General features: G+C 40.3%; 2 protein-coding genes across 3 annotated transcripts in view; one reads left to right on the forward strand and one right to left on the reverse strand.

Moving 5' to 3' along the window:
• Window positions 1–1,264: 1,264 nt before the first annotated feature.
• Window positions 1,265–6,625, forward strand: LOC142946454 (very long chain fatty acid elongase 4-like). Of its 2 annotated transcripts, none has more exons than XM_076087738.1 (8): window positions 1,265–1,597; window positions 1,685–1,742; window positions 2,272–2,459; window positions 2,621–2,701; window positions 2,844–2,900; window positions 2,987–3,101; window positions 5,668–5,795; window positions 5,897–6,625. In XM_076087738.1, the coding sequence occupies exons 2-8, from the start codon at window positions 1,685–1,687 to the stop codon at window positions 6,059–6,061; spliced, it is 792 nt and encodes a 263-aa protein (XP_075943853.1). In that variant the 5' UTR covers window positions 1,265–1,597; the 3' UTR covers window positions 6,062–6,625. The 2 variants fall into 2 exon arrangements, with proteins under 2 accessions (XP_075943853.1, XP_075943854.1); XM_076087739.1 differs by having other exon boundaries at window positions 1,265–1,510.
• glis1b (GLIS family zinc finger 1b) overlaps window positions 6,241–13,124 on the reverse strand; it is a 65,820-nt gene continuing 58,936 nt past the window's right edge. Inside the window, exons 9-11 of the mRNA XM_076087737.1 lie at window positions 8,103–8,233; window positions 7,160–7,315; window positions 6,241–7,059 (exon numbers count right to left, since the gene is read on the reverse strand). Coding sequence (XP_075943852.1) covers window positions 6,926–7,059; window positions 7,160–7,315; window positions 8,103–8,233 — 421 coding nt within the window. The 3' untranslated portion in view covers window positions 6,241–6,925. The remainder of the gene's footprint in view (window positions 7,060–7,159; window positions 7,316–8,102; window positions 8,234–13,124) is intronic.

Consider the following 13,124-nt stretch of genomic DNA (forward strand, 5'->3'; position numbering starts at 1 on the left):
TGTCTCTACTTGTCTCACTTAGGGTGGGAAAAGGCCGAACCACACCGGCACAAAGAATAACAAGAAACAACAGACCTCAGAAAATAACCAAACTATGTGACAGCAGACAGCAGACAGCAGACAGCGCTCCCTAAAAACATTCTTCAAGTCCGTTAAACAGGAATCTTGATGGTATTGTGTGTTTGAAAGTCCTTCATGATGTTTCCTCATGTACAGTACATGTGCCATATTGTCATAGATTATTGTAGTACCATGGTCCCATCTCTGGTAACTAAGTACAAAATACAAACAAATTATTTTAATAGTTATAGTTAATAGTATATTGCTTTGATGTGCCTTTAGGGACTTTTATTGAATTAGCGGTGTAGTTTGATTTGTAGTGACCTCATTGTATATAATGGTTTAATCACTACATTGTGACTAGTCTAGTTTTACAAGCAGTAAGATGATTGTCATGCGTATTACCACGGTAACAATGTCATGTTAGTGGACAAAAAGTCCAGAGAGTGTATTGGATAATAAAGCCCAAATACAAGAAAATCACCAGGTTTCATGCCAGATAATTGAGATGTTTTATCTTTGTTTATTATGGAGAAAGTGAACAAAACTATTTTTTATCAAAAGAATATAACATTTTCCACATTACAATGACTAACCAGTATTTAATGTAGTTGTTTTTTAATCTGTTTAAGGTTTTTTTTTTTGTAATAACCTGGTATTTCATAGGGCCAGTGGTGGAAGTAAAAGTTCTGAATACTTCTTTCACCACTGACCCTGTGACATAATCAAACCATACTTGTTACCATTACGATTAAAAGTCCTGTAAAAGTAAAGAATAAAATATACTTCAGTACCAAAAGTAAAAATACTTATTCGGCAGAATGACTCCTTTCAGAATGATATATTTTGACATTACTGGATCACAATTATTGATGCATCAATTTAATGTTGCAGCTGCTGGTGGGGCTAATTTGAATTACTTTATTTACTGCTGGGTGGCTTCATCTTTAATAATACTCATAATTCAGTAGTTAATCTGTCTGTCTCTCTCTTCTTTCATTCATGGACAAGAGGGTGAATTTATTTAATACAAAATATATAGATGGTATAACTACTTACATGAAATAATACAAAATAGAAGCAATAAATGAAAAGTAATGTAATACTGAAAATCGGCCACATTTGTTGTGCAGGAAACAGCGCCCCCTGCTGCGCTCAACGTGTAACAACCAACTGATTCTGTAAAACTAGAAAAAAAAAGAAAAAAACGCAGTCGTGAAGACAAACAGGAAGTGATTCAAATCAGTTCTCAGTACTTTTTCTCCACTGCCTCTCAAAGTTACTCAGATGGGAGACAACTCGCCATTGTAGCAACCCGCGTGCCGTAGTTTTCCGTTTACTGAGTTTAATTAACTCAATCTGTTTCTGGTGTGGCCGGTCGCTCCGATCGCCCTTCATTCATTCAACGAAGCACGGAAAATCTGGATTTGGGTGCAGCGCGCGCCGCAAGGTGAATTTTGCTAATAGGCTACTTATCTTTGACAGATAGTGGTCACTGACGTTTACCGCTAAAACAACGGTTGCGAGGTTTGCGACAGTGAGTAGTTTTTGTGTTTAAATGCTTCAGATTTCAGTTTTTTCTTCTTCTTCTTTCGGTCATTTTTAACTTTCTTCATGTTTCCAGATGGCTTCTGTGTGGCAAACCGTCCTCTCTGTGCACCAGATCTTAGTGGAGAACGGAGGTAAGATACTAGTTATTATTCCTATACAGTTCAGTCTAAAGAACAATACTGTCTGTGTGTGTGTGTGTGTGTGGGGAGTTTGGAGATGCAGATGTGCTCCCCGGCGTTGTCTTAACAATGACTGCTTTGTGGCTTGTCACATGTGAAGCCACCATGACACTTTAAAAAAAATGTATTATCTTGTAACAGTGGTGAAGGAGAGGGAGGAACAGGTGGTGTGTGTGTGTGTGTGTGGGGGGGCTTTCACTGTCGGACAAAAAAAACAACTACCTTTCTTTTTCTCAAATGTATAATTTGTTTTATTGTGACTTGGTTTAGATTCACAATGCTTCTCTCACACACACACGTCACCTCCTGAACTTCAACAAGACAAAACCTGATGTTTCCTGTGCAGAGTCATACAGAAACATAGTGATAAAAGTGTGCGCACTACAAGGCAGCCCTTGAAACTTGTAATTCTAGGTGTGTCCTGTAATACGTTTCATTCATTTGTGAATGGTCCCTGACTCAAAGCTCTGTAATGTTCCAGACAAGAGGACGGACCCATGGCTGCTGGTCTACTCCCCAGTCTCCGTGGCACTCATCTTCCTGGTGTACCTCTGTGTGGTCTGGGCCGGCCCTCGTCTGATGAAACACAGAGAACCCTTCGACCTCAAAGTCTTCCTTATTGTTTACAACTTCGCCATGGTCGGCCTGTCGGCCCACATGTGCTATGAGGTGTGTTTTGTGCTGCTGTTTGTTCTGTTTTCTATAAAGGAACCGGATCAATCATGAGCTCGGTAGCTTCTGTTTCCTCTCAGGAATTTCTGTTTTATGATGTAAGCCGTTATGTTGGTGGTGGTTTCTTTTCATGAAGTAATTGTATGAATATTCACCAGTTCGTGGTCACATCCTGGCTCTCCAACTACAGCTTCCTCTGTCAGCCTGTAGATTACAGCACCAGCCCGCTGGCATTGAGGGTAAGCAGGTGTCTTTGATGTGTTTTGTGCAGAACGTTCGTCTTTCCCAAGCTACATGTGGAACATAATTAACATTAAAATCAACCTATTGACAGAGTGAATATGTAAAACTCACATCTCTACGTTGTTTCCTTTCCTCCAGATGGCCAAAGCCTGCTGGTGGTTCTTCTTCTCTAAGGTCATAGAGCTCGCTGACACGGTGCGTATTTGTTCAAATATTTGCCTTTTCAGTGAAATTCAAAGTATGCAGAGTTGAAACTGTAACAATATCCTCTCAACGAGCAGATCTTCTTCATCCTGAGGAAGAAGAACAACCAGCTGACGTACCTTCACGTTTACCACCACGGCTTCCTGCTGTTCAACTGGTGGGCGGGAATCAAATATGTGGCCGGCGGACAGTGTAAGTCAGCTAATCAAATCTTTAACGGCTATAATGCCGTATAAAAGACAGGATCACGACCTCGTGAATGGAGATTATTGCTTAAAGGAGAGGTATGATGATGAAGATCTATATGTTTCCCATTAAAAGACCAAAACCAACGATCCATCGATCCATCAACAAGTTACATCTTATTCCACAGTTGTCCAAATACTATTAAATATAAATAAAAGAGCCACACTATTGCAATACATAGCTACTGTAGTTTATTTTGAATGTGTATTAATCCACAGCTTAAAGTAGTCCCTGAAAACAACAGAGCCCTAAAGTTTTAATGTGTTACTCAGGAACAAGTGGACTTTGGATTAAGAGCCACAGACAGGTTAGGAAAGTTGGAAATTATTGAGAGACGCACATATTTCGTGATATTTATTGGCAATAAAAAACAAGCTAAAACTAAAGCGTAACACCAGCTACAGAACTACAGCTTGGACTTGTGGACTTGTAAAAAAACGCGCTTCAGCATAAACCTGAGTGAGATGTGAGGTTTTTTTAAGCATGATGGTGTGATTGATGAAATAATCAAAAAGCACACGTGCTGATTTAAATAAAAAACAAACAAAAGCGACCGCTGCAACAAAACAACGGACTCAAAAATCAACAAAAAGACCAAAAACCGATCAGAAAACGTTTAATTCCAAGAACAAAGTCATTTCTCTGTCATTTATTCTAATTCTCATCTTTGTGGCCAAATGCTATCGGGTCCATTGCATTGACGTCCGTCTGATGGGACTCGAATGTTCTAAAGCTAAACTATTGACTAACGGAAAGTCTTGGCAACCTTAAATCCTTTTTTGCGTCATTCTTCGGTGTGTTTACTGCCTCACAGGTTTAAACTTGCACTAGTTCATACCTGTCACTCACTATCTGCACTTGCCCTTTGTAACACTTAATATGAAAATCTCGTCTGTGATGTATTATAATATACAATATACTCGTAAGACAATAATAATGAAACAATAATTTATTTTAAATACTATACTATGACGTACATTACAATGACTTTTCATGATTTTTTCGACATACTATACTATGGCATTTCTTTATTAAATATTATACTTTCACTTTTTTATGACTTGTAAATAATCATTGTATTTTTTTTGACATGCTATACTATGACTTTTTCACAACATGCTTTACGATGACTAAAATACGATGACTAATTACTTTTTAATCATTTTTTTATAATTTTTTGCCTACTGTACTAGAACTCTATTATGACTTTTTTTATGATGTACTATGACCATTTATGACATACTATACAATTACTTTTTTTACATTTTAACACAATACTAAGTATTGTATGTCATACTACTGACACTATATTAAGTATTGTATGTTTTACATACCGGTACTATTCTATGGTATTTTTTATGACATACTATACAATAACCTTTTGATGACATAGTTATTGACATACTATGAACTGTTTTGACATACTATATACTAAGGCCATTTATGACATACTATACCGTGGTATTTTCTTTGACATAAAATATTATGTTCCAATGATTTTTTTACATGCTATACAATGACTTTTATGACATACTATAACTTTTTTTGACAAACTATATCATTTTTTAATACTATGGCTTTTAATGACTTTAAAAAAATACCATACTATGACTTTATATGATTTTTAATCATTCTTACTATACTCTAACTTGATGACAACTTTTAGTGACTTTTTAATAATTGCTTTGATATACTGTACAATTACTTTTTTACATACTATACCATTCATGATATACATTACAATGATTTTTCTGACTTATACTGTCTTTTTCTAACATACTATGGCATTTTTTATTTTATGACACACAATCCTATGACTTTTTAATGATATACTATACATATTTAAATACTATACTCAGTATAGTATGACAGTAGTCATACTCCTTTTTTCAGAGTAATAATTAAAAATATCAAATCTAAGTCATAGTATAGTGTCATAAATGGTCTGACTTTTATGACATAACTTAATTAATCAACTTAAATGACGTGCAAAAACATTTTTTAGGACGTACTGTACTATGACAATTTTACGTTGTACTTTACTATGACTTACAATACTATGACTTTTCAATGATTCTTTGACATACTATGACTCTATTATGACTTTCTAATGATCATTTTTGGTTTCTTTTTCTGACTCTTTGTCATACTATATGATGGCATTTTAATGACATAAAATGCTGACTTTTTCATACATTTTTAATGATTTTGTTTGACATACATATGGCAATTTTTATGGCATACTATACTATGAGTTTTTTGTACGTATCTTATGACCTACTTTACTATGACTGCAATACTGACTGTTTTTTCAATCACTTTTATTACATTTTTCGACATACTATGACTTTTTAATGATTTTTAACAAACTAAAGTATGACATCAGCCATAGTTTAGAATGTCTTAGCAGTTTTATGAAGTCTTATAAATGCATTATAGACCTGACCTTCATATAAGGTGTTACCTTGTCACACGGAGTGTTATTACACATTCTTCTGTTCACATCCTGCAGCGTTCTTCATCTGCCTGGTCAACGCCTTCATTCACCTTGTGATGTATTCTTACTACGGCCTGGCTGCCATCGGCCCTCACATGCAGAAGTACCTGTGGTGGAAGAGATACCTCACCTCTCTGCAGCTGGTGAGTGGGCTCCTGCTCTGTACAGGAAGAACAGTGACCGTTCTTACAATATATATATATAAAGTAAACTGATCTGAACCTTCCCTTGAATAACCTTCCAGGTGCAGCTTTTTCTGTTCCTTCTACACTCCGGCTACAACCTGTTCACAGAGTGCGACTTCCCCGACTCCATGAACGCGGCAGTGTTTGGTTACTGCTCAACCCTCATCGTCCTCTTCAGTAACTTCTATTATCAGAGCTACCTCAACAAGAAGAAGCAGAAATAAGTGTCTGCAGTACTCCATGATGTCCACTAGAGGGAACAACATGCCCACAGTCTGGATGTTGTTCTCTTGGTGCTCATTAAGTGACAGGCATGTACAACTAATGTGAACGTTGAGTTCTCTCTGCTTTTTCTTTATATTTTATATCATAAAGTGTCAAATAAATGGTTTAAAAAGACATGATCATTCAATTATTTATTTCTTAAATTGAGAAATGACAAACATTCAAATGATTGCTGTAAACAAACTGTACATTTTATACATATAACAATAAAGTAGGTTGTTTTCTCTGCATTATTGCAGAAATGACTGTGTTTACGCCTTCCTCCAGACATAAATCCCCTCCAAAAACAACAAAAACATTCCACCGCCAAAACAACACTGCAAAAATGATATATTCTTTTCAACACTTCAGTCTAAAATGGATTGAAACATGTAGATTAGATAGAAAAGAGGGAGGGGTTTAAGTTCCATTCAGGAGTTCTGTGTTTGAACTGTATATATTAATGTTGAAAAACCTGCATGAGTTCTGAGTTTAAGAAATAAAGTATGGATCTTTGAGAGAAATGGACTTCCGTGTAATTTCATTCCTTCATTTAAAGTGAGTAAAAATGATTCACATGAGAGAAGGGAAAGCAACCGTTGAGACATCCTCCTTTATACAGCGTCGTGGGGAACTACTTTGTAAATAAGACAAGTAGTTAATCAGATTGCAGCATACATCTGTTTCATCTTGCTGGTTTCACATCCATCTGACAGCTAAACGGGTCAGAATAAGATTGTACAGGAAGTAGAGAAGAAGGAATCCAAGTGTGAGAGGATGAAGGACCGTAGAGTAGGTGAAGCGTGTCTTGCTCCAGTGATGCTCTATGTCTCCGTGTAGACGGAGGGCATGTGGCTCAGGCTGCGGTCGAAGTTGCCTACCTGGAAGAAAATGCTCTCCTCTGGGCTGGAGAACTGGCAGCCTGCGCCGCCTTGAAGCTCCTGGCTCAGGTTGAAGCCTGGAACAGACATGATAAAGAGCAGTTTGTTTAAAATGTTGATGAAATCATTCACCATCGGTGAAGTCTAGGTAAAAAAAAAAAAAAAAAATGTCCTCACCTGCAGTGCCAGTGTTGCTAGTTGACATGTGGTATCCATTGTGCTGATGGGAAGTGTAGGCGTGGGAATCTCCTGGGACGTGGACACCACCGACCGTCTGCTCCATCCTGTAGGAGTCTCCGAAATGGAAGCAGCTCTGAAAGCTGCCTTGGTATTCTAGGAAATGAGGGAGGATGATAAAGACAAAGAAATGAGAAAAATATGACCAGACTGGATCGACTGGAAACAATCACCTTTAGAAGTCAGTACGCGTCCGCTCCATCCGGATGAAAGTTAACCTGGATCTTAAATCATGACAATGTTGTAACTGTTTTTGTGTGAACTGCACCAGCCACATAATGTGACATTTATCCCCATCGTCTCAGTTTGGACCGCAGGAGTCACAATAATGGGAATGCAGCGCTTTTACGCAACTCCCTGACCACAGTGTGGTTAGAGAGACGTCCATGTGTAGATCTTTACAGGGAAAACAGTGTTTAAGGCATTAGGAAAAAGGCTCTGGAGTGACGGCTGAGCCTGCCATGTTAGGGCGCTGAGAGACAGCTGAATACATGAGCCAGCATTTTGTTGGCTAATTCAGCTCAGGGAAAAAAAGGCTTCCGGCATGTGGTTTCCCCCACTCTGTCTCTACGACTCTAATCTCTCTCTGTCCTAAAAATGCTCTGACAGAGCCACAGGGCAGTATCGCTGCTCTACGAGACAACTTCCTCTCTTTGAGACCTTTCATGTGGGTCTGCTTGTGCAGCAAGTGTTTGAAAAAGGGCACAGGGGTGGTCTTATGTAAATCCCCTCATAGGAAGTCATACAAGAGTAGTACTCGGGCTACATATTACTGAATCACCTGCAACGTGAACAACTTCAGGATATTAAATTGAAAGGCCAATGAACATTTTCAGATTCAAGCCAAAACAGATTTCCTGAAACAAGTGACATTCGGCCTCACCGTCGTTGGCAGACTGATGGTGGTGATAGTGAGAGTAGGGCTTGTGGTGAGGGTGGACATGCTGTTTCTCCAGAGGAGGAGGTGGTGTCTCTGTTGCCTTCATTCCTGGAGACATGAGGGGACCCGACACCCTGGAGGAGACACAGAAAGGGTGGGTGAAACTAACATTGAAGCCTCTCGATCCTTTCTAGACAGTCTCACTCATTTCACAATAGAATGCTTCACGCTTTGTGACATCCCAATCAAAGCAGGATCTACATGGCGGCCTGCTAACCGCATGATCCGAAGAACCCAATGGAGCAGTTAGTGATCCTAAACACACAGAAGAAGAAACATTCCAGGCGTGTGGAAACTTGGGCTCCCCACACGTAATCGTCCTCCTACCACATATTATGATGTTAAGTCAACAAACAGCAGAGTGTGCATTCAAGTGAAACCAACCCCCCCTCACACACACTGCCCACCACTGCAGTAACCCCAGGCTTTGTGGACGAGAGAGAAGAAAGCACAACAGTGTTTACTTTTACGACGACATGTTTGTGACTTTGTGGAATCAAGCAGCTTAGAGAACAATCGGGGTTTCCACATCGCTTGGTTTTTGTGGAAATCCATCATTTAAATAAAGGTTCGTCTATGTCATTGGATATATTTTTCATTTGATACAACGCTCTGAAATAACATTTAATGATATCATTTTAATTATACTATTTAAATCAAGTGCACTGACAAATTTTCTTTAGTCTCAACATACAAAGGTCATGCGCTGTGAAAACCACAATCTGGAGATCATCACATTTCTGTTAACATAGTACAAGTCTGACTTGGAACCTTAAAGGAAAAGTTTAGCATTTTCGTCGTTTTCCCAAAAGATCGTACCGTGGAGGAAGACAGAATTGCATAGCGAAAGCGAGGCTTATAGGGAATCAATCTAAACGCCGATGGTGTCATTATTATATAGCCATTACATTATATCCATAACCATAAGTTCAAACAAAAAACATGTCTATTGCCACTTTAATCTATACAAAAATACTAACAGGCTGTATGTATTTAACGAGATATGACGTTTGTATTAGTGAGCTCCAGAGACAGATTTTGTTACCGTTGGACAGATCCAGGCTAGTCTTTATGCTACAAGAGAGATATTTAATGTGCTTCATGTTCCGTCTTCATAAGATCACAGTGATACATTTAGAACTGGTATTCAGGTATTTATTCAGATACTAAAATATGAAATGTGAAAGGTAACAAGGAACTGAAAATGACCACTGATTTAACAACTTATTGTATACTTGATTTTAACTTAATGGAACAGCAATCTGGTACAAATCCAAACTGATAGCCAATAGACGTGCCCTTAAAAAAGGAGCTGGTCAATCACCTCCCCAAATATTCAACAGCTACTTAGAACCCTGTCATGACTGCATATCAGGAATGCCAACACATAAACTGCTGCTGCTGTGTTAACATGTGCTGCTGTGCTGTGGACGCATATGGTTCGCACTAAGCGCTATATGAATGTGATGACAGAGGGTTGCTGGAGGCAGCCGAGCCCTTAGATGACTGCACACTGCTGGCCTGGCTGGAGCCTGCTCTATGACCTACTGCTCCATGCACGAGGGATGCTCCACCCAGCACTCAGTGAAGGGCATTTGGCAGAGAACGTCTGATGAAGGGAGATGGTAAACAATGTCAAACAAAAGTGCGAGAAGCTGCCAATGCTGAATATATATGACACTTTACTTAGCTGTAAGACGTAAGTTCAGGCTCCCAATGTTTCTGCCTTCATCAATAGAGATCATCATAAAACCGTATATAAAAAATATGCATCGGCACACTCTTTTCATTACTCTCAGAAGAGACGTCATGCTTTTGCTCCTGTATGTCTTATTTTTGTTTTCCTGTCTCATAAACACATGAAGGGATCCCATGAAATGCAGTGAAGAGATGGGCTTTGAGCCAATGAACATCTGAATCTGGGATTCCAACTATAATAACAACCAGTAGTGGAAAGTAACTAAGTACATTTACTCAAGTGCTATACCGTAATACAGTTTTAAGGTACATTACTTGAGTACTTCCGATTTTTTTACTTGTAATGGGGTATTTTTATAACAAACAAAGAAAAAGGAACTCACATTTTGCAGGATTAACACATCAATACAATTTAAAATTTAGGTTAAAAAGAAGGACGTCTTTGGGAAAGACAGCTGAGTAACAAAATGATTCTACATTGAAGGTTTTCACTCTCAGTGCCTTCTACTTATCAACATGTTCATCTGGCTCTCAAATGTAAGTGCTTAGCTGCATATGGAGTGCACTTGACCAAATTGGGGAAGCTTATGTGGCACCTTGTGTTAGTCAAGCTCTGGAGAAGCTAGCTGTTAGCGAGCATGGCTAATCCATGGGTTGGCAAAGGCCCAGTGCGTGGCCATGTGTTCCTGCAGAGAGCGGCATTCCCCCAGGAGCTGCTGTCAGCACAAACTCAGGAAACAGTTATACTGTTCATATTTTTACAAGCTGCCTCTATGTGCAGCTAAAGTGAATCATAAGCTAATCACTGCCAGCTGCCCCCGGCCCTGCTCTCACTGGGCTCTAGCTTGCTAGCACCTCAGGCACGAGGTATGAGGGGAATCTTTCATATGTCACATTAATCTCTCCCCTGATATTCATCTTCACTGACCATCCTGCACTACTCCGCTTTTTCCAGCCGGCCCACCCACTCCTGTCCGGCTGCAATGAGAGAGTGATTTGACCGCTGACCTGTTGATTCCTGAAGCTAGAGGTGGAGGGGATTTTAAGGTGAGGCTATCAGATTGATGGACTCAATTTAATAAATATTTGAAAGGTTGAGAGGTTAAAGAGAGCGTGAACGGATATGTAAAATACCCTTGTGTCCTGTCTACCATAACAGATGGATGTGACCTTGCATGAAGATGCATGAAGTGTCGGAAGGAGATGGGCGTGATGAGCTAGACGGTTTATGAGACCACACTTTTTGCTCAATGGGAACACAGCTCAGTGACTTCGACTTGAGTGGCCCAATGAATGTTTCTGTGAGTAATACGGGAAAGCTGATGCCATTCTGGGAACAAGTTTTGATTCAGCACAGTTCATTAATAAACAGCTTCGAAATGATATAGCAAGAAGGTGAAAAGGACTTCCAACCTGGACTGTTTGCTGCCCTAAAGCCACACAAGACCAGGCCAGATAACTCGTGTTCAGGTATGCAGGTACGGACAACGTCGACCAGAAACATTTGTTGTGTTAAAGACAGACTGTCCTTGGGGCCTTGGCTCTTTGTGCCGAGGCATGATGGGATGGAAAGAAACCTGAAGATTCATGAGCAGTCCTGCTCTGCTGCTCGTTCGTCTTCCTTCACCTGCAGCTAACTGTTCCACTAGGGAGCGGGGATCAGACCCTGTCCTCCATAGACCCTACGTTCTCCACAAACACCCTCTGCCTCGCCTCTCATCTTTTGACCATTAAGCCCCTCTGATGGATGACGGGGTGATGGCACAGATTGGTGGGAACACTTCTGGTTCTGCTTAGCAAGCTAAAGCTGCGCTTGAGAGACAGACTAAAGCATCCTGGCTAAAGCTAAAGCTAAGCCAGCCCTGCAGGCCCCGGTGTGAAGAACACAGCCAGGGCTCTGGTTATTTCTTGGGACCTGAAAGCTCCGCGTTAGTCCCAGAAAGATAACCGCCCTGCTCAATAAAAGGAATCCGTCTTTAAATCACTGGCATTTGACAGTAAATCATCTGAATCCTTCCTGAGAGCTAGCTGTTTGTATGACGGGTTAATTGAAGACCACACATTAATAACTGAGCACCACAAAATGAGTGACCGACCACAAGCTGCCATGAGCGACAACCTCAAAAATGTTTTCGTTCGGGCTGTGAGATTGACGTTCATTTTCTGGATCACTGCAGAGTGATAATGGCTGGAAGACAGACCGTGTAGAGTTACGTGCCTTGAACGTCACCCCCCCCCCCCCCGCCCCTTCAGAGCAGGAACTCTTAATGTAGCTCTGTGCCGTCTCTGCCGCCACTCTAATTCAATTAGCCTGTGTCAATCACTGCTGAGGTATCAAACCACCTCAGACTAATATTTGCGAAGGGGCTCTAATATCAATACGCAGGTAAAGGCTGCAGCCTCTCCCCTTCGCAATTATATAACCACATATGGCTGAAGCAGTGAATGACAACATTTACCACCCATCTCTCAGTGAGCACAGGCCGCCATGGTCGAACAGCCATCTCTAAGAGAGAGGCCCTACATTCACATGCCACTTGTGCCACGCCGATTGCCAAATGTATTTTAACTGGCATATTTTAATATTAGCTTCAGAAAAATGACACTGGTATTTACAAAGTAAAAGGAGTCTAAATGGCCCATTTCAGCCAGAGTAAACACATTAAGCTATGAGGTCAGAGGCTGCCACACTAGAGGCAGGTTAGTTTGATAATTTTGTCAAAATGTTTAATGTCCTGCTAAACCGTTTGGGAAAAACAAGTGCGGTGCTGATATTGACTTTGGCAGCAGCCTGTATACTCAAGGCTTTAAACATGTAAATCAAATGCTCCATCTTCAGGCAAATGTGAGTAGACGTTTCATGCCCGGCTGGTTGTACCGTAGGTCCCCGACTCCTAACCCCACCCTCTGTCCACACTGATGAACAGATATGGCACTACAGTACGCGTGTGTGCATTTATGACTGCTTTCAGGTCAAACATCTTGATTTGATGAAATCTGTAAATTGGGAAACTGCGGCAATTTGAAATGCATTGTCATCACGTCACAAGTATGTAGGAGCTTAAAGGTGGGGAAGGAACACGGTAGATTACTTATATGGCATAATAGGCACTTCAGTTACATAACGAAAAAAAAGGGGATACTCACTGCTAACCACTCACATTCTCACACACGTACACACAATGTTCAGATGTTCCTCATCAAGCACCCAAACACACGGACCCACGCCTCACATCCAATAATGTAAGCCTGCCAGCCCAACCGCCG

This window comes from Anarhichas minor, unplaced genomic scaffold, assembly GCF_050575085.1.
Source record: "Anarhichas minor isolate MPS153535 unplaced genomic scaffold, ASM5057508v1 ptg000010l, whole genome shotgun sequence".
Taxonomy (NCBI): domain Eukaryota; kingdom Metazoa; phylum Chordata; class Actinopteri; order Perciformes; family Anarhichadidae; genus Anarhichas; species Anarhichas minor.

Bases quoted from the DNA above. Each gene is read 5' to 3' on its own strand.
- LOC142946454 (XM_076087738.1), top strand. From the start codon at position 1,685: ATGGCTTCTGTGTGGCAAACCGTCCTCTCTGTGCACCAGATCTTAGTG. The intron at 2,460-2,620 runs GTGTGTTTTGTG...AATATTCACCAG, and splicing joins CGGCCCACATGTGCTATGAG to TTCGTGGTCACATCCTGGCT. The intron at 2,702-2,843 runs GTAAGCAGGTGT...CCTTTCCTCCAG, and splicing joins CCAGCCCGCTGGCATTGAGG to ATGGCCAAAGCCTGCTGGTG.